Source organism: Coffea eugenioides, chromosome 3 (genome assembly GCF_003713205.1).
Source record: "Coffea eugenioides isolate CCC68of chromosome 3, Ceug_1.0, whole genome shotgun sequence".
In the NCBI taxonomy this organism is placed as follows: domain Eukaryota; kingdom Viridiplantae; phylum Streptophyta; class Magnoliopsida; order Gentianales; family Rubiaceae; genus Coffea; species Coffea eugenioides.
This window is the reverse complement of record NC_040037.1, coordinates 39,820,344-39,840,306: the sequence shown is the minus strand read 5'-3', so window position 1 is coordinate 39,840,306 and position 19,963 is coordinate 39,820,344. Positions and strand designations below refer to the sequence as shown.

Here is a 19,963-nt window from a genome sequence, read left to right as displayed (position 1 = left end):
GGCGCTTGGATTTTAGCTATTGGTTGTAGCCATTCTTTGGTTCGTGTGGTGTATGTCCATAGGCACAAAAAATTTAAATTTCCATGCGTTAATAGGCTCTAAATGCTGGGCGGATTTTGTTAGAGCATTAAAAACTACACACACGGCGAGATACCTCTGCTGAAAGTATAGCTGTCAAACAAAGCTGTCAAACAAACCCATGTAACTGATTTATCCATATTTGTCCATGAATAGATGAGTATGGGTATTTTAAATTTTTGTATATGAGTATAAATGGGTTATCCAATAATACTCATTTATTAAATAAATATTATTGGGTAACCCATCAAATCCAATTAACCTATTTAGAATTGTTTTCCTCCAAATCTCCTCTCTTCCCCTACCCATTTTTTTTTTTCAAAATTTTTATTTTGTCATGATATTAACTACTTTTGTCTCATTATTATTATTATTGTCGGTTTTATCTTATCATTTTATTTTCTCTTAGTTTGTTAACTTGCTCATTTTTCAGCATTACCAATTTATGACAAGTTTTAGCCTTTTTTCTTGCTTTTCCAAAATGAAATTTTAAATTTACATACAAAAAAATGATAGAGGTTCAAAATTTTTTGATTAAGTTTTTATGTTAACTTTCATAGTACTTAGTTCAGATTTTTATATTGTCATTGTTTAATTATTAAATAGTATGTAATTTTGCGACATAGAGTACGGATGGAAAACAAATTGACAATTAGTTTTATTGAGTATTATAAGTAAATATTTAAAACTAATGATGTGTACAAAGGATGGTATAAATTGATAACTTAGTTTGAAAAAATGAATTTACAAAAGTTAAAATAAATGGGTAATTGGGTTACCCAATTCATTTTTTGACTTACCCATTTAGACCCATCTAATTAAATGGATATATGTGGGTTGACTTATTTATACCCATTATGCATTTTACCCAACCCAAATCCGACCAAATCACCCATTTTGACATCTTTAGTTGAAAGGGAAGAAGTATGGTTACCTCAATGGTTGAAAGTGTAGTTTAGGAAAGGGATAATTTCAGAAATCTCCTTGAGGTTTCTAATAATTTCACTGGCCTCCATTGAGATTTATAAAATTACACTTACCTCCCTTGGTAGAATTGTGGGCCCAATTACTTACACCATATTGGGGAAAATTACTCATATACCCTAAAACATTATGTCTTATAGAAACTAATATCTAACGATTGAGTAATTAGAGCACTAATTAACTATTAATAACTAATTAACAGAAATAACGGTTGAGAATTTCTTTAATGATGAATAGTGATTTGCAATTATAAAATAAGGCCAATTGATATACCAAATGACATAATTTTATGATTGATAGAACTTGATAATGATCAGAAACCAGTTGTACACAATATGAGAAGAAGAACTCTAATAGAAAAAAAACACAAGGCAAAAGAAGATTGTTCATGAGAAAATTTTCTTTGAAACTTTTAAAACTGTAATAGTTGTAAAGCAATTTTGTAGAAGTAAAGGAGAAAGAAGGGAAAAGAAAGGCAAAATTCAAAAAAATTTTATGTTCAAAATCACAAGAATCATAGCAAATTTAATGTTAAGAGCAATGATTGGTCTATTTTACTGAATCTTAAGATCATTAGTTTAGTTTTATTGTTTATTTGTATTGTCTAATATATTGAACATGAACTTTTTCAGTAATGAAATGTGTGTTTTAATTGTTTCTAATTTTTAATTGTTTTCATTTTTTTACTAATACAATTTATATACATAAATAAGTGGTAGTTATGGGATAAAAGTTTCATCTCTCTCCTTAAAATACCTTTTTAATGTCACTTTTTCTGATTTGGACTAATTTTGTTACTAAAACATTAAACTCAGGGGAAGTTTATGTAATTTGACAAACCTCAAGGGAGGCTAGTGAAATTGTTAGAACATGCAGGGAATGTTTCTGAAATTATCCCTTTAGGAAAAGGAATCCAAAGTTGCTTCCAAATTATGAGTGGTGGCAAAAAGGAGAATCTTACAAACAGATACTCCCTCCGTCCCATTGAAACTGTCATGCTTTCCATTTTGGTCTGTCCCAAAATGTTTGTCACATACTCAAAATGGAAAACAAAAATTCTCTTGTTTCAATTTTTACCCTTCAAGATTCCCTCACTCTTTACTTTTATTAGTGGGGCCCTTTGATTTTCATTTGCTCTCAACTCAAGTTGCAAGACATCCGTGAGATACACACAAGGTTTAAAGTGATGCGTGAGAATCACTCTCTGTTGGCGGATTGCATTTCTTGTAAGTAGTTTTGGCCCCACATGTCATTTTTGTCTCCTTAACCACTAATGACCACACATTCTAGTGGCAAAATCGGAAAACAAATCTGAAACTTAACACTGTGCATAAAACGTTCAGCTCCCAAAGCACGACAAAGTTTTCGGGACAGAGGGAGTAATAAATTGAGCAATGATTGGGCCTTGGTCCAATGATTAGGGAGAGTCTATTAAAACTCTCTCGTATACTAGGTTGAGAGGTTTAAACTTTGCCAAATGCATTACAAGGAAGTGTAGTGCTTACTTGTTCTTAAAAAACTAGAGGTACTTGAACTGTGCAAAGCACAGTTTGAGCCCCCTAGAAATTTAGTCGAATGCATAGCATCAAATTATTTTGCCACATGATGAATGAATAGAAATATAGGAGAAAAATTGAGCATCAAAGCAATTAAAATTGACAAATATTATTTGAACTCTCATTTTTGTTAATCATACTTCCGCTATTATTTTTATCATATAGCTTTTGTTTATTATAGGAATAGAATTAACAAAATATGGAGAATAAATAAAATTTCTCTCAAAATTTGTTGTAAAGAGAAATCCCATCTATGAATTCAACCTCCCTATTTATTGTGATTTGAATAAAGATTTTTGAACCACTATTATATGATACCCAAAAAGGAGAGAAAATTAATACACTATAAGTGCATTGATGTATTAATAGTAGTATAGTTTTAGTTAAAACTAAATCAAAAGCAGTCATAATACTTTTAGTACTTTAATAATGAGAAAAATTTTAGGAAGCTGCTAAAACATGGCACAATCTTCAACATCAATATAGCTTACTATAAACTTTCATATTTTTCTTTCTTTTGATAGAAGAATCTAGTTCATCTATGTAAATTCCACCTAAAGGTAACAACATTATCCTGCAGCTCCAGAATATAAATAGTAAGATTAGATAAAAATATGAATTGCTATGTTTCCTGATCTACATATACAAATTAGAATTGAACTATTTTTTATTGCAAAACCATCTTCCTAATCAAAATTGAATTTTCTAACAATTTTTTGTCAAGTCATATTCTAGGCCGAAACCCTCAATTGTGACTTCCACCACTAACTGCAATCCTTGTATACCAACCCAATTGATACTACAACACTTGAGTACTTAAAAAACAAACAAAAATTAACTTTATTTTAAATATATACAAAATCTTATTGGATCCTTCAATTAAATTGAATAGGCCATAAAGTAATTGCAAAAAGAAAGAAATGGAGAAAAACGGAGGTACAAGAATGCCTAGCTAGATTTATCTTAGTGGAAACATCACATGATATATCTTTCTCCTAAAAAAATACACAAAATTGTAGATAATTACAAAATGGAACCAAAAAAACAAAGCAAAGGAAACAAAATGTGACGTCAGAAATCAAATCATGGGAGGAGAAAATAAAAGAATGAATTTTTGTTCTATTATTCATAGAAAATGATCATTGGTATAAAATGAATTCTAAGATATTTTAATATTTCACCTTTTATCCATGAAGAACTACCAAATAAAAACATCATCCTATAAATTTAACAAACAAATGCCAGTTGGCTATAACATTATGATAAAAAAATAGAGCAAACATGAGAGATTAGAGATGAAGAAAAAAGGAAGAAAAGAAAATGTAAAATGGGATAAAAATAATAAAGAATTCTTTTTGCTAAGTAGCTATCATCTTGACAAAAAAAAAAAAAAAAGAACATGGCAACAATCTTAGTTAGATTAGTTTTAAAAAATAAAAAATAAAAAAAGTGGGGGATGACATTAGTTACTGCAAGAAGAAAAAGAAGAGATGGAGTTGATTTTCTTAAGGAGAAAAAATATTTTAATCCTTTAACCCAATTGGATCAAAAATGGGAAGGAAAAATTTAGGTAAAATAATCAAAGGTCCACTTGTCAAAAATATATGCATTACATGTGTCAAAAAGATGGTTAGCTACAGTAACTTGAATTTCTTTTTATATACAAGGTAGATCTTACTGCACTTGTTTGGTCTGGTAGGCTAGTGTAGAAGTTCCGGTGCTTTTTTAGACTCCCCTTCCCTACAGCATAGGGTAGTGTAGAAGTTCTGATGGCTCATCTTAATGTAGAAATAGAGTAAATGTTCCTGCTAATGACCAATAAAAGAAAGATAATAAATTGAGCCATCTCACATGAGTCAACTTAGTGTAGTTTAATTGGCTCATCTAAGTGAAGTTTAAAATTTTGAACTCCTAATTATCCAAACATATCTTAGTGTATTGTGCGTTTATCTTATATGTAATGACTACGGTATCACAGTTACACACGTATGACATGTACACCATATTTTAATTTAAAATTTAAATTCAGTTTAATTATCATGCATTCACTGGTGACAAAATATACGTGGTCAATGTTAGAATGCTAATCTATGTATACAGACTTAAAATCATAAAATTTCTAGTGATATAGTTATAATTTCATAAGGACCGGTGTTTTGACACAAAATCGAGATCAAATTTATAAATTTAGATCATAAAAAGATTTGGAATAACATGATTGGGAGCTCACAACTATGACTAAACCTACTATAGTCTTCTTTGGAAGGTAATTTTTCACCAAATTTTTTTTTAATATTTTTTAATCACTTTTTTATTTTACATACATCAAGTCACTATAGTATATTTTTCTATAAAATTCCCTAAAAATAACAATGTAAAGGGGTAAATTTTTGTGAATCCAATTACTCAAAAAAAAAATAAAGTGGAAAGAATTGAAATATCAGCATCACCACCTACCTGCCCCCCGGCCACGGGGCCCGTGTGATGTCACAGGACTGTTACGGACATTCGGTAGTCCAATTAACGGTGGGGTCGGTCGTTCGTCGTAGCCTTCCACTGGACTCTACTGCAGCGGGGCCCCAAGGGATGTGGTTTCCTAGTCGAAGCTGAGTCAGGATGGACCCCACCACCTGTAAAAAAATAAAAAGTATCCGAAAAGAACAGCCAGCGAGCGAATCCACTGCTGCCGTTGTTTGGTGGGATTGAAATTCAATCGCCAATTCACTGCAGGCAACAATGCGCAGCCCTATAACACTGCATGTATAGTTTCATTTTCATAATCTTGGTTTGGGAATTAATTCCCTTTTAGTCCTAGTATGCAATACTGCTGTCTTGACGATCCGTATTAGTATAAATTTCCTGAGGCCTAGGGAATATTTTAGAATATTTTATTTTGGAGTTATTTTTTGTTTCTTGGGTGGAGGGTAAGGAGGGACTAGAAAAGGAATTATGACTAATTTAAGTTCTTTATGCTGATGCATTTTGGGGCAAGGATTGCTTTAGAACCCCAAATATCCAGATTTCGACTCCTTCAAGAATAACTTTTGAATCCCCATAAGATGAGGAGCTTAGTCTAATAATAATATTGGCGGAATCCATTAGCCCATTGGTTGTCCAGCCCAACGGAGTATCCAACTCAAATGCCAGTCTAATTACTTGACTGAGGATTTTGGAAATTAGGGTTGTGGATTGGCAAAAGTTTGTGGACCTATGGAAAAAGAATACTGTAGTCTATTTGATGAAACAGCAAAATCAAAACTGAAACTAAATATGATTTAATTCAATAGTTAAAATAGACAAATCTTAGAGCTGTTACGACAAGATAATATACACAAAATTATGTAGAAATTTATTGGTAGACTTCTTCATGACCTACTCATAATCACTTCCTTCTCTGAAATCTGAATGCATCATAGCTTTCATAGCACTTCAACAAGCATTTTGTTAAGTAAGACAAAATACTATTCACAATAGTAATTTAGAAAGAAGTAATTTTGATGGAACTCATATTAATACAATACCATAAAGGATATGCAGAGGACAGGGCAAAACTAGTTAAAAGTATTGGCTTTGGATAGGGTATTATTTGAAATATTATTTGGAATAATTACTGTAGCACTTTTTATGATGTGATGTATGTGAGATAAAAAAATGGTTGGAAATATAAAAAAGATGGGTTAAAAAATGTGTTTATGATGCAAACGAAATATTATTTGGAAAAAATTTTGTATCCATCAGTTTACGGGCATTTCAGAACCCCAAAGTCGTCCCCGCCGAATCCAAGAGGCCTCAGGCCTTGAAAAGAGGTCAGTCTTAAGGGAGACCATGCGACTGGTTGAATTGAATACACGTTTTATCTTTAATCCAATCTAATTAACTGAGCTTCTTTTAGAATAGAACGGGTAAAGGAAGGAGCTAAGAGCTTTCCGCCAAGTTTTTTTTGTCACTTTCTTCTTTGATAAACTTCTTCGCTAAACTCAATTCAAAAAAAGCGGTACTGACTAGCGTGAACTCACGGATTGAGCTGTAAACGGTACCTTTGCTGGGAAAAAGCAGATCAATCAAGTTAATCAAGGACGGAGCTGTCAGTGACGATTGGCCCAGGGGCCCTTGGGCCTAAGGGAATAGATAGATTGTGGGTGAGTACAAATAGGCCGGTTAAAGACGAGTAAGCAGGGTGCGACGAAGCCCATGGGGTGGCACATGGTCGTACTTAAAGGACGAACCACTGGCATTACTTAACCATGCCTTCTGCACTTAAAGGACTGCCCATTTGTAACCCATAGATTATCCTCCTACTTGGCTCATTCTTACCCTCGCATAGCTGAAAGCTATTTTATTTTTTTAAATCCTTCCACTCCTCTCCGTACCATTCCAAGGTTCAACTGTTAGGTACAGACTTTGAACTGAGCCTGATAGCGGGAAGCCTGAGTTGAAAGCCAGTTACTCTCCACAAAGCATACTCCAATCATACCACTCACTGCATTTCCCTTGCGCCATGTCTAGCTCATTTTTTGGTTCAACCACGAGCGAGCAAAGATGGGCTAATCAGTTCAATAAACATTTCACCATATACATTGAAAATGATGCCTCCATCTTTCGTGTACCAAAAAAAGTATGCGACACAAAGCCAGAAACTTATGCCCCTCAGCAGATAGGCCTAGGAGCATATCATAACTTGAGGCCTGATCTTGATGAAATGAACCGCAGAAAGCTTGAGGCTGTCAAGATATTTTTGAAGCCGGAACAGTACCGGAATTTCAAAAGCCTAATTGTCGACAAGGTCAAAGAGCTTGAGCCCTCAGTACGCGCTTGCTACAGCAAGTACTTGGACATTGATGGCGATACTTTGGCATGGATCATGTCTATTGATGGTGTATATTTGCTTCATCGGCTGAGCACCTATAGATATAAAGGAAGTGTTGATTCGGAGGACAGGAAGTTTGCTCAGGACATTGCAATGTTGGAGAATCAAATGCCCGTGATTGTGCTCGAAGAAATATTGAAGGCTATTCAAGCTCCTGTTGAAGGTGAGGTGCAAGGTGCCGATGATGATGATGAAGCTGGTGATGGTGAGGATGAAGAAGAAGATGACGTTGAGGAAGAGGATGAAAGTGAGAACGAGGAAGAAAACAAGGAAAAAAAATTAAATCGATTGTTTTTGTCATTCTGTAAAGCACACACTCCCCTTGGCCTAACTGATAAAGCAGGAATTCTTGGCGATACCTCTAATCCTCATCTTCTGAGTTATATGTATAATTTGATTGTGAAAAATTGGTCTCTTGGAGATCAGTCTCCCGAAGTTCGTATTCTTTTAGGTTCGGCTCGACTAGGTTCGGCACTAGTCGAGGGAGCTGGTCAAGTTACACAGGCTGCAAGCGTTTTAGCTGATTTGACGGGGCAGAAACCTCTGCAACTGTTAGCTAGTTTGCCACTGCAGCAGCTTGCTGCTCTTTTCAAAGAAGATTCTAAAAAAGGATACTCTTCAATTGAGGAGGTCCATATACCATCTGCTTCCCAACTTGATGCAATTTCCAATGTACAATTTAAAGTCTGGCGTGCAGGCGTCAAAATCATGCAGTTTGATAAAAAGGATCGGGTAATGTACCTCCCTGTAATCACTCTGAACACTGATTCAGAACTGATATTACGCAACCTGGTGGCTTATGAAGTTGCCTCAGCTTCTCCTGAATCTACCCTTATACTTGCCGGATATGTGGATTTCATGTGCGGCATTATTGATACTGCAAAAGATGTAGATTTGCTCAAGAAAAAGGGAATCATACAAAGCGATCTCCCGATTGAAGAAATTGCGGAAATCTTCAATGGGATAAGCAAATCTAGCAGTCAGAATGCCCTTCCTGAATTAGAAAAGGCTACTCAGGATTTGAATAGGATTTATGACAGCACTTTCAGAGTCAGAACTTGGAGATTCATAAGAGACCATTTGATTCCATCTGAGGGTGCTGTCAAGCTCTTTTTTGCGATATTGCTGATTTTGCTGCTCTCACTACAAGCAGTTTGCCAAGTTTATGGCTGCAGTGCTCGTTGGTTTGGCAGGGTCAGTTCTATATGATCATTATGGTTTTACAGAAAGTTCTTGTTTGCCTTCGGGTTTTGATCTTAAAATTAGAATTTCGTGTTTGTCAATTTGTGGAGGTGTTAATTATTGTTCTTTTGACTACAACCTAATGATAATGATAAGAGTACTGGTTTGGCAAAGACTTCTTTCTTTTTCTGTTTTTCAACGCAAATATATTTTTTTATGCATCGAACTATATATCTCTTATTAATGAAGCAAAATAGCATACACAAGCACAAATTTTGATTCGAAATTTTTCTTTGGGTAAAATACACTTAAGCAATTTTATACGTAACGTTCTTGTGATTTCAAAAGATATACATGACCTCTCATAATTTGTGCTATAATGTTCTCATAATTTGTACTATAATGTTAAAGGATTGGAAGCCAACAAACATCTCAATAGGTGATAAAGGATAAAACAAAATAGTGGAGTCCAATGTAAAATTTGAATGTAATCCAATGGAGATGTTTTCACAATTTTCAAATATGTGTACTTCGCCTGGCCTTTGGATTTTAGATTTTGGTTGTAGCCATGCTTTGGTTCGTGTCGTATATGTCCAAAGGACACAAAAAAAATTTAAATTTCCATGCGTTAATAGGCTCTAGAGGCTATGCGGATTTTGTTACAATGTGGAGCATTAAAAATTACACACACGGCGAGATACCTCTGTTGAAAGGGAAGAAGTATGGTTACTGTCGCGCCCCATTTTTCGCGATGGAAAAGAAAAATAAGTTTTATAAAAAGATGTGATTTAATAATAAATGAAAAAGGACCTAGAATGGGACTTAAAAGAATGCGACAATTTGGGTCCAAAATTTAGTCTAAAAGGGTTTTTAAGAAAAAATAGGAGTCGCCACTTGGTATGGAGTTTTGGTGTACCAAGTCACCCAAAAAAAATAAAGTAAAACAAAATGAAACCCTTTTTGACAACTCCAGGTCTTTGAAAACAAGAGAAAATGGATTCGGGAGTCACGGTTGAAGAAAGGGAAGGCAAAGATTCGATTAACTCAAATCTAAGGCACCCTTTCAACCTAGTCTAAGCTAGTTGCGAGGTTTAGTCAAAATTTTCCTAATCTAACCCTTAATTTATCACATTTGGATGTTTTCTATATGAATGCAAATCTAAAAAATATCGTAAGGGACAACATGTTCATTCAAGGGTTTAATTGAACCAATCGCATTAATTGCGAAGGTCAAAATAAATCCTCGAAGGTGTCACAAGGATGCAAATGATGAAAAAGAAAAGAAAATAAAAGAAAAGAAATTAAATTATATACATATATATAAGTGATCAAAGAAAAAGGGAATGCAACATAAAGGGTACGGGAGGCAAAAAAAATTCGTGACATAATTTTCTTATACATGGATTAATAGGGTATTTAAACTAGAAAGTTATAATCACCCATTTCCCATGTTTGAAAAATAATTATCCTAACATGAACAAGCAAATGAACTAGCTTAAATGAGATGCAATTCTAAATGACATGATTAGCACCTATAGCGGGTAGGGGATAATATAATAGGGAATATCATGCAAATGAGAAAAGATCCTAAAAATAAAAATATACATGAAAATGTAGTGAATAGCACACAAAGATGAATCTAGCGCAAGATAACCTAAAGGGTCTAGCGTTGGACTAGCCCATTTCTAAAAATCCTTACTAGCGTTGGACTAGCAAGTAAGCGGAGGGAGAAACCACAACTAACGTCGGACTAGTGTGGTGACGTCATGCATCAACAATTCATAGTGAAACAAATAAAACATAAATTAAAACAAATAAACACATAAGAGCACGTAACACATAACACGTAAACATAATATCTAGATGCCAAAATCCTAAGAAAAACGGATAAAACACATAACACATAAGCCACATAAACACGCAATTTATCTATTACATCGGGGAGCGCCTAACTACAATCTAGGAGGGAAAAATATAATAAAACAAATTTAATTATCCTATCTATTACATTTTTTTGAGGTATTTAAATGCCTCTTGAATCATTGTAAAAAATTAACTAAAACATATGTAAGAAAACTTGAATGAATATTTAAATCAAATAAATAAAGCATATAAAAATATAAACACATAGGAACACATAAGAGCACATAAGAGCACGTAATTGACATTGAAATAATAAAAATAGGGGTACCTCCCGTTTGAAGTGGTGACTAAATGGAGTCAAATTGTCCTATTTATACTCACAATGAACAAAAGGATCATGGCACCAATTTAATTGAAAAAGAAAATAATAATACAAGTACTAAATTCACACTAATATGTCAGACGTAAAGAGATTTAAGCAAATCTAAAAATTCCAAGTTAAGTATATTCTAAAGTAACATAATTAGCTATTAAAGAAAAGAAACAATCATAATAAAGAGAGTCAAAATTTGCCAAGGACTGAATTGCAAAAATTGAAAACTTTTGGGGGACAAAAATTATATTTTCCAAAGTTCAGGGGTCAAAATTAAATGAAAGATAAAATTCAGGGACCAAAATGAAATTAATTTAAGGGCCTAGGTGAAAGGAATTTAAAATGTTCTGGGCCACAATAAAACTACTCCAAAGATCAGGGGCTAAAGTGCAAAATTTGATTTCTGATTGGGGAGAAAAAGGCCATTGGGCCATTATTGATTTCTTTGGGCCGAAAACTACCTAAGCCCAACCGAAAATCCATAGAAACGAGCAGGCCAGCCCGTCATTTTATCACTCAAACCTGACCCAGAAATGCATGGGCTCCAGCCTCCTAGCCCATCCGAAACCCAAAAAAAAAAAATAAACCAAAGCCCATTTCCAAAACCCAACCAAAACTAACTCCTGGCCCAACCGAAGAAAAAACATTAGCCCAAACCGTTTTCTTTCTTTTCTTTTCTTTCTTTTTTTTTTCTTCTTCTTCTTTCTTTTCTTTCTTCCCCGTTCGTTCCGTCTCTTCTTCTTCCCAGGCGAGCTGAAGCTTCAGCTGGCGGCCATGGTGGTCGCCGGTGGCGCCGCCGCCGCCGACCGCCACCGCCGGTGACCTCTCCGGTCACCAAAAATCCTCAAAATACACCTCCCCACTCGATTTTTCGCGTAGACTCCATTTTCGGAGTTAGTTTTTACAAAAGACGATCTAAAAGTGGCCAAAATGTCAAAATACAGTCCAGTTTTTATTTTTTAAAACACCCAAATCTTTCACCAAAAATCATAAAAAATATATTACAATACTCCTTATAACCTCTACAATACAACTATGATTTTAACTAACCAGAAAACAATAACAAAAGACTACATTAAGGCAAAACAGTACCTAAAAATCTTTTTGGCATTTTTTCAAACAATTAATATGCATTCACAGACATCATTTCCTTTTCCTTCATCTAGTTCATGCCATTTCCAAATTTTCAGCAATGCAACAACAACAATACAAGGCAGCGAGCAGAAATGAAAGAAAACTAAACAATGAAGCATTGATTTAATGTGCTAGACAAAGACTAAAAAAAATACCTCAATGTAGGTGTGTGTGAGGTTGAGATGGAACCGAGAGGAGTTGGGGAAGATTTTTTTTGTTCTATTTGTTTCCTCCGCCCGAGTCCGAGAGAGGGAGAGTGAGGGGTCAGCTGCAAAATTCCGAGAGCTTCCCTTCCTCTTCTCTCGTGCGTTTCTTTTTTTTTTTCTGCCTCTGCCAAGTGAGCCCAGAGGGATTGGAGTGCTTTTTTTCTTTTTGTGGCTTGTCTTTTTGGTCTCCTGAAACTAGAGAGAGCCGAGGGATGTATTTTTTGGGGGAAGCAAGAGTGGAGAATTTTTTCTTTGTGGCCTCCCTGATTTTCCAGAGAGAGCCGAGTGAAGAAAATGGGTCGCCAAATTAGCTTTTTGTGCGTGTTTTCTCCTCTGCAAATGTTGAGTGTTGGCAGAGCCAAAAACTCATGGCCAAGAAGGAGTCAAATGGGTTTGGTTTCCTTCAAAATGATGGCTTCTGCGGATGAAAAGAAAGGTCCCTGGCAATTGAGTGTGGAATGGGTTAATAGTTGTTTTGGTAGAGAAAATGATTATGATGATTTTTTTTATTTTCTTTTTTGTTGTTTGTTTTTTTTTTGTTTGTTTTTCTCTTTCTTTTTTTTTCTTTTTTTTTTTTTTTTTAAAAGCAAACCTGCAAAAATGAGAAAAATGCACATTAAAATGCTAGAAAATAAATAATTCATTAAATAGAAAAATCTTGAGAAAATATTAAAAATTGACAAAAATTTGGTGTCTACAGCTTGCCCCTCTTTGTCTAGAGTTTCAAAGAAACTCAAGACAAAGACGTAGACACCAAATTGCTTACCTGTCTCTTCTAGCTGTACCTGAGCTAAAATAGACAAGCTAACACTTGGCTGAAATTATTGGACAAAATGATGCAATAACATTGCAGAAAATGTGACCGAACCCATGTAGAATTGCCTACGTATCCCACCATGGGAATCAGGTCAAACGTAGTTCGAATGCAAGTGAACCACAATGAAACAAGTGTATTGACAAACTGCGGTCTTTGCAAAGTCGAAAAAGTTTGAGCTCTCAGAACTTCTAAACAGGAAATACAAAATGAATGAGATAGCACAATTATTAATCAAAACAGTCAAGAAAAGTAACTTGTCATAATTAGAAAAAGATGCGCGGAGGGACGCGGTTACGCTCCAACAGAAAATTAAATTTGTCTTTTAGAAAAAGATGCGCGGAGGGACGCGATTACGCTCCAACAGAAAATTTAAATTGATTCTTCTGATCTGTCAAGAAGGGGAGATAGAAGGGTGCGCGGTGGACGCTGAGACTCACCAACAGGAATTTAAATTGATGCGCGGAGGGACGCGATTACGCTCCAACAGGAAATTAAATTGTCAAGAAGGGGAGATAGAAGGGTGCGCGGTGGACGCTGAGACTCACCAACAGGAATTTAAATTGATTCTTCTGATCTGTCAAGAAGGGGAGATAGAAGGGTGCGCGGTGGACGCTGAGACTCACCAACAGGAATTTAAATTGATGCGCGGAGGGACGCGATTACGCTCCAACAGGAAATTAAATTGTCAAGAAGGGGAGATAGAAGGGTGCGCGGTGGACGCTGAGACTCACCAACAGGAATTTAAATTGATTCTTCTGATCTGTCAAGAAGGGGAGATAGAAGGGTGCGCGGTGGACGCTGAGACTCACCAACAGGAATTTAAATTGATGCGCGGAGGGACGCGATTACGCTCCAACAGGAAATTAAATTGATTCTTCTGATCTGTCAAGAAGGGGAGATAGAAGGGTGCGCGGTGGACGCTGAGACTCACCAACAGGAATTTAAATTGATGCGCGGAGGGACGCGATTACGCTCCAACAGGAAATTAAATTGTCAAGAAGGGGAGATAGAAGGGTGCGCGGTGGACGCTGAGACTCACCAACAGGAAATTAAATTGATCTTCTGACTTTTTTGATTTTTTTTTTTAATTGAAATTTTTTTTATTTTTTGATTTTTTTGATTTTTTTGATTGATTTTTTTTTTTTTTTTTTTTTGAAAAAATTTTTTTTTTGAAAAAAATCAAAAGTGACGAATTTTAAAACTTGAAGAATACCAATAACAACTCTCCCCTCAAGAGATCTGAGAGGTACATACATATGTCACTATCTTCTCGACTTTAAAAAACTCTCTCTTTTTTTTTCACCAAGCCGATTTAGAATGTATTACCAAAATTGGAGCTCACTTCTTTTGATATTTGCCCCAGTGTAAATCATGTTTAACGAAGGCCACATTTTTCATGCTTTTGAAAAAGCAAAAAGAGTGATCATATGATACCAATACCATGTGATTCCTTGTGCTCCTTTTGGCCCTGAGAACCATGTAAGCATGATCTTTCGATGTCAAAATTGCTCCTCAAGAGTTGTGCTGCAGCTTATTTTGAATCTTCTCAATTTTCTAGCATCAGTCAGCCATACCTCACTTTGTACCACAAATCAACTTTTCTAATGACCAGATTTGAATGAATGGCAACTATCTCAAGTGTCAGCAACCCGCTTTTCGTTCATGATTCTCTTGTGCTCCAAAATCTCACCTTGATGACCTTAACCTTTCGGATTTTCACAAAGGTCACACATTTTTATTTTATTTTGTTTTCATTTTCTTCTTCTTCTTTTTTTTCTTTTTCATCCTTCCCTTTTTTCTTTTTTTTTTCTTTTCAATCCCTTTTTTCTCTCTTTTTTTTTTCATTCTTTTGAAGACACCCTTTCAGGTTTTCGACATTTGTCAACTCAGAAATGTATTTAAAGAAAGGATGGCATCAGCGCGACAACCCTTCCCATGTAAAAATAGTGAAGGTGTATTGACATCAATTGCCATTTGATTAAGTGATTTTTATTAGAAATACCACTAAAGCGGAGGTCGAGACTTTATGATTTTTATGATGGGGTCAGGTGGGGTGTGGAAGAAATGTTAAGGCTTGAAAGCAAAATCTTCAAAGAGGTTTCAAACCCCTAAGATCACGTTCTATCAATATTTGCTCCAGTATGAGGGTATTAAAACTGAAAAATTGCCCCAGTTTAGCTTTTGAATCTTTTTTTTCTTTTTCTTTTTTTTTTCTGACAAATGGGAGATAAAAATTTACCCCAGGATGGGGTTTGCAATCTTTAGGAGGGCTATCAAATGAAGGGTTAAATTATTCTAGAGGTTCAATGGGGAAAACTAGGAGTGAGATGTTCAAAGAGAAAAGAAGAAAGCTCGCCTTTGATCCGCCATAGATGGTATTTCAAAAGAAAAATCACATAATCAGATAAAGAATTTATTACACATGTCTGGATTGATTGGCAGAGGAAAGACCTGTCCATCCAGTTCTGTGAGAATGGATGTTCCTCCGGATAGCACTCTTTGAACAATAAATGGCCCTTGCCAAGTTGGAGCAAATTTTTCTTTAACCTCCTCTTGAATCGGAAGAATTTACTTCAAAACCTTATCCCTCACTTCAAATAAGCGAGATTTGTCTTTCTTGTCATAACTAACGAACCATCCTTTGATGATAGCATTGTCCATGACAAACATTCAACTTCTTTTTCATCAATCAGAGACAGCAACTCATTGTGCTTCTTAATCCATTTGATTTCTTCTGCCTGAGTCTTTGTCAAAATGTGCAAGGACGGGATCTCGGTTTTGGCATGTATTACCACTTCCATTTCAGCATAAGAGGACAAGGTGTTGCCCCAACTTAGAAATGTAATCTCCAATGAAATGCTCCCAGAGTTCAATTGCAAAATTTGCAAAATCGAAGGAAAAACTCTTTTTCTTTTTTTCTTTTTCTTTTTTTTTCAATCCCTTTTTTTTTTTTATTCTCTCTTTTTTTCATTTTTCCTTTTTTTTTTCCTTTTTTATTATTCTCTTCTTTTTTTTTTCTTTCATTCCCCCTTTCTTTTCTTTTCTTTTCTCTTTACTTTTTTTTTCTTTATTCTTTCTCTTTTTTTTTTTCACTTTTCATTCCCTCTTTTTCTTTTCTTTTCTCTTTTTTTTTTTCAAGTTGGCTGCTAAAGTATGTACTCCTTTTGAGCAAATAGCCGATCCTCTACTTTGCAATGTAGCATTATTGCTCCATTTTTATTCGTGACTAATCTCCAAATTTGCAAGTTGAATTGCACTTTTTCCTCGATCTCAACCATAAACACCTGCATAAGGAGAATTTTTCAAAGCACTTGAATTTTTCAATTTTCAAAATTTTTTTTTTTGTTTTTTTTTGAGTAATGATATAACAATTAACATTCATGCAAAGTGTTGACTTATCAAGATTTGAGAAATATACTTGACCTTGGACATACCCTACAAATGTATTAAAAATTTTACCTCAATTTGAACCTATTTGACAAAATCTCACAGATATATTACAAAAAATTTTGCCCCAATTTGGGTCTATTCTAAAATTTTATTCGAGTGATTCTCCATTTATTCGGACAAAACAAGAAAACTGTGTCTTCCAAAATTTAAAAAACTAACATGCAATGTGAGTTGATGTATAATAGAAAAAATGCATTTTTCCACAAAAAACTTTAAATGCCATGTAGAAAGCTCCATGATAAATCTCTCAAAACAAAACCAAATTACAAAAGATCTCTTCCTCTTTTTGGGATCGATATCGAGGGAAAAGGGTCCTCTTCTCGTTGGCTCATCTTTTAGGACCAATCAAATGGGTATTACTCATGATTTTGAGGTGACTCAGGGAGATGGTATGTCAGGATCTGTCTTTTTTTTTTTTTGTGCCCAAATTGTATCCAACACATTCAGTATCACATCTTGGTGAAAGCAAATAGCTTATCACCCTTATTTCTTAAGAAAATTCAGTTAACATATAAGCTCTATGGGCTTGTAATGTATGGGTAGAAACGATAGTTAAACATATGGAAACAAGTTATGGCCTAATGATCATGAGTAATTGGTAAATTCCTTAAAGGCGAAATCTTCACTTCAAATTGTCATGAAAGATAAGTCAGCAATGGACTTTATGAGCTTGTAATGTGGCTTAACAATGATAGCTAAAAAAAATAGAATTTTCAAGGACAACGCACTTAAGATCGCCTTCTTTCACAAAAATTGCCCCAGTTTTGGATTTAAAATCCGGGACCCCCTTTTGACTCCCTTTTTCTTATCAATCCTCTTTTTTCTTCAACAATCACTAAGGGGAATGCAGCATTGGATGTCTTCGTATTTTCTTTCTTTTCTTCTTTTTTTTTTCTTTCATCATTTTTTCATTTTTTTCATTTTTTCTTTTTCTCTTTTTTTTTTCCCTTTTTTTTTTTTTTTTTTTTTTTTTACCAATACTGATATCCCAATGTCAATGATAAAATTGAAAACTCCCTAATTTGGAGTGTAGATGGCCCCTGTTTCTTTTTGATATTGAAGACCAAAATGTCAATGGTAGAGTCAAATTCCCCCCAACTTGTAATTTTTCTCTTGCAAAAAATTTTGAGCATTTTTGCCATTTTTTTTTTCAATTCTCAAATCTCCTTCCCCAGTGTGGGGGTGCAATCATAAGTGCTTTTGAAACGAACCACCAATTTAGGTTCAAATGAGGATGCAAAGGATAAGAGTGTTTAGATGATAGAAACGATGGCCAAAGCATCATTCTTATTTCTCATGACAACTAAAGTAAAGAATAACCCGTTGGAAAAACCCATTTCCATTTGACATTCGAAAATTTTTCCGTGGAGGGTCATGATCATTGAGGCTTTTATTTGAAACGAAATTCTATTTTTAAAAGTCTCAAATGGGAAAATAAATGATAAAATCTGTATAGATAGAGAAATGAAGGCCTAAAGTATCATTCCAAATTTTCAAAACAAATATGAAGTAATGTACATTTTTGCTTTCACTCAGATGTGGATTGAATCTGGTTAGACACACTGGACATTTTCATGGTAAAAATTGTCTCACTTTGAAGCTAGTCAATCAATGCGACTGATCTTAGATGTTAAATAGAAGTGGACAAAAAATGAAAAAGAAAAGTATCTGGGTTGATCTTTTATGGGAAACTATCAAATTTGTGTGACCCTTTTTATTTCAATTACTCCCATTGAATAGTTTAGACCACAAATCTAGTGTATGCAAAGAAATTTGGGAATTGGACATACACTCATGAATTTTCGAACAAGAGGTCGAAAATTTTCAATTTAGTCTTATTTCTTAAAATCTATCATGAATTCTCCCAATGAGCAAATAAAGAATGAATATATACAAAACAATAATTGTCTAAATAAAAACTTTATTTTTTTTATTTTTTTTTTTTTTTTTGTCAAATATAATACATGTGAGCAAATAAAAATCTCTAAAGAATACATTTTCAAATATATACACACTTTTTCTTTCTATCTTTTGAGACAAAATATATTAGAAACAATGAATCAAAAGATTTTTGAGATACTTTACACTAGCGTTTTCAAATGGATTTTTCATTCATTTTTTTCATCATCATTTTTTTTTTTTACATTGTTGGATCTGCCCAAGAATCAAGTAACACTTGTAATTTTTTAAAATTTATCAGACCAAAAATATTATCAGATATAGGAAAAATATTTTTACTTTGTTGAAACAACTTTTATAAATGCAGGGGAGGGGGAAAAAATTAAAGCAAAATACCCAGAGTTAGTAAGCAAAACTGCAAAATCGGTATGCATGTCCTATGGGGGAACCCTTTTATGCCAAAGGTTGGCCTAGCATGAAAAATGCAATCCTCTGGGATAGGCACCATACAATACCTGACGGATCCGATTGGCTTATTGAGATTCAATTAAAAGACAAATTTTGAAAAAATTAGATAATTGTAGTGACAAAAGACAATTTTGTCCAACAAAATGAGGACAAAGTCCGAATGAATTGATTGCTTTGATTGACACATAAAATGATATCAAAATCAATTTAGTGTGAAAAACTTATTTTTTTTTTAGGATTGAAATGTCTCGACTAGTTTTTTCAGTGAACCATAGATCGAAACTTTAAAAGAGAATAAATAGGTTAAATGAATCGAATGAAATTGATGGTTAGTTCAAAAATTGACTGGATTATCCTGAAAGTGAATAAAACTGATTCAATGGATTGGATGAAATTGAGAATTTATTCAAAAAAAATTGACTAAATGAATAATGAATTGGATGGAATTGATGATTTATTCAAAATTGATTGTATTGTCCTAAAAATGAATAAATTGGTCAAATGGATTGGATAGAATTGATAGTTTATTCAAAAATCGACTGGATCACTGGCCAAATGAACAGAATGAAATTGATGATTTATCCAAAATGAAATTGAATGAAAATGAAATTAAAAATGAACAAAATTGTAAGGATCGAATGATCTATAAAAAAAATCGACTCAATCATCTTAGATGTAAAAATGGAATGAATGAAATTGATGATTTATTCAAAATCGACCGAATTGCCCTAAAAATAGGTAAACTGGTCACATGAATTGAATGAAATTTAATTTATTCAAAATTGACCGAATCACCTTAAAAAAGGGTAAATTGGTCAAACGAAATTGATGATTTATTCAAAATTGACTTAGTCCTAAAAGTGAAGAAATAGGAAAAAATGGATTGGATGAATTTAATGAATAAAATGATCCAATGAAATTGATGGTTTATTCCAAAAATTGATTGAATTGTCTACCCATTGGAAATTTTCAAAAATTCATTAGTCTATGAGCCTTCGAAAATCAAGATTTGGCGTTAACATACTTATCATCTCAACAATGAGGAATTTGTGAATTTCTTCAACTTAATGTCCTTTACGCAAGGGA

General features: G+C 34.0%; 1 protein-coding gene across 1 annotated transcript; it reads left to right on the top strand.

The window, feature by feature from the left end:
- Positions 1-7,116: 7,116 nt before the first annotated feature.
- LOC113766595 (putative UPF0481 protein At3g02645) lies at positions 7,117-8,694 on the top strand. Its single transcript, XM_027310769.1, has one exon. The coding sequence runs from the start codon at positions 7,117-7,119 to the stop codon at positions 8,692-8,694; it is 1,578 nt and encodes a 525-aa protein (XP_027166570.1).
- The last annotated feature ends 11,269 nt before the right edge of the window (positions 8,695-19,963 follow it).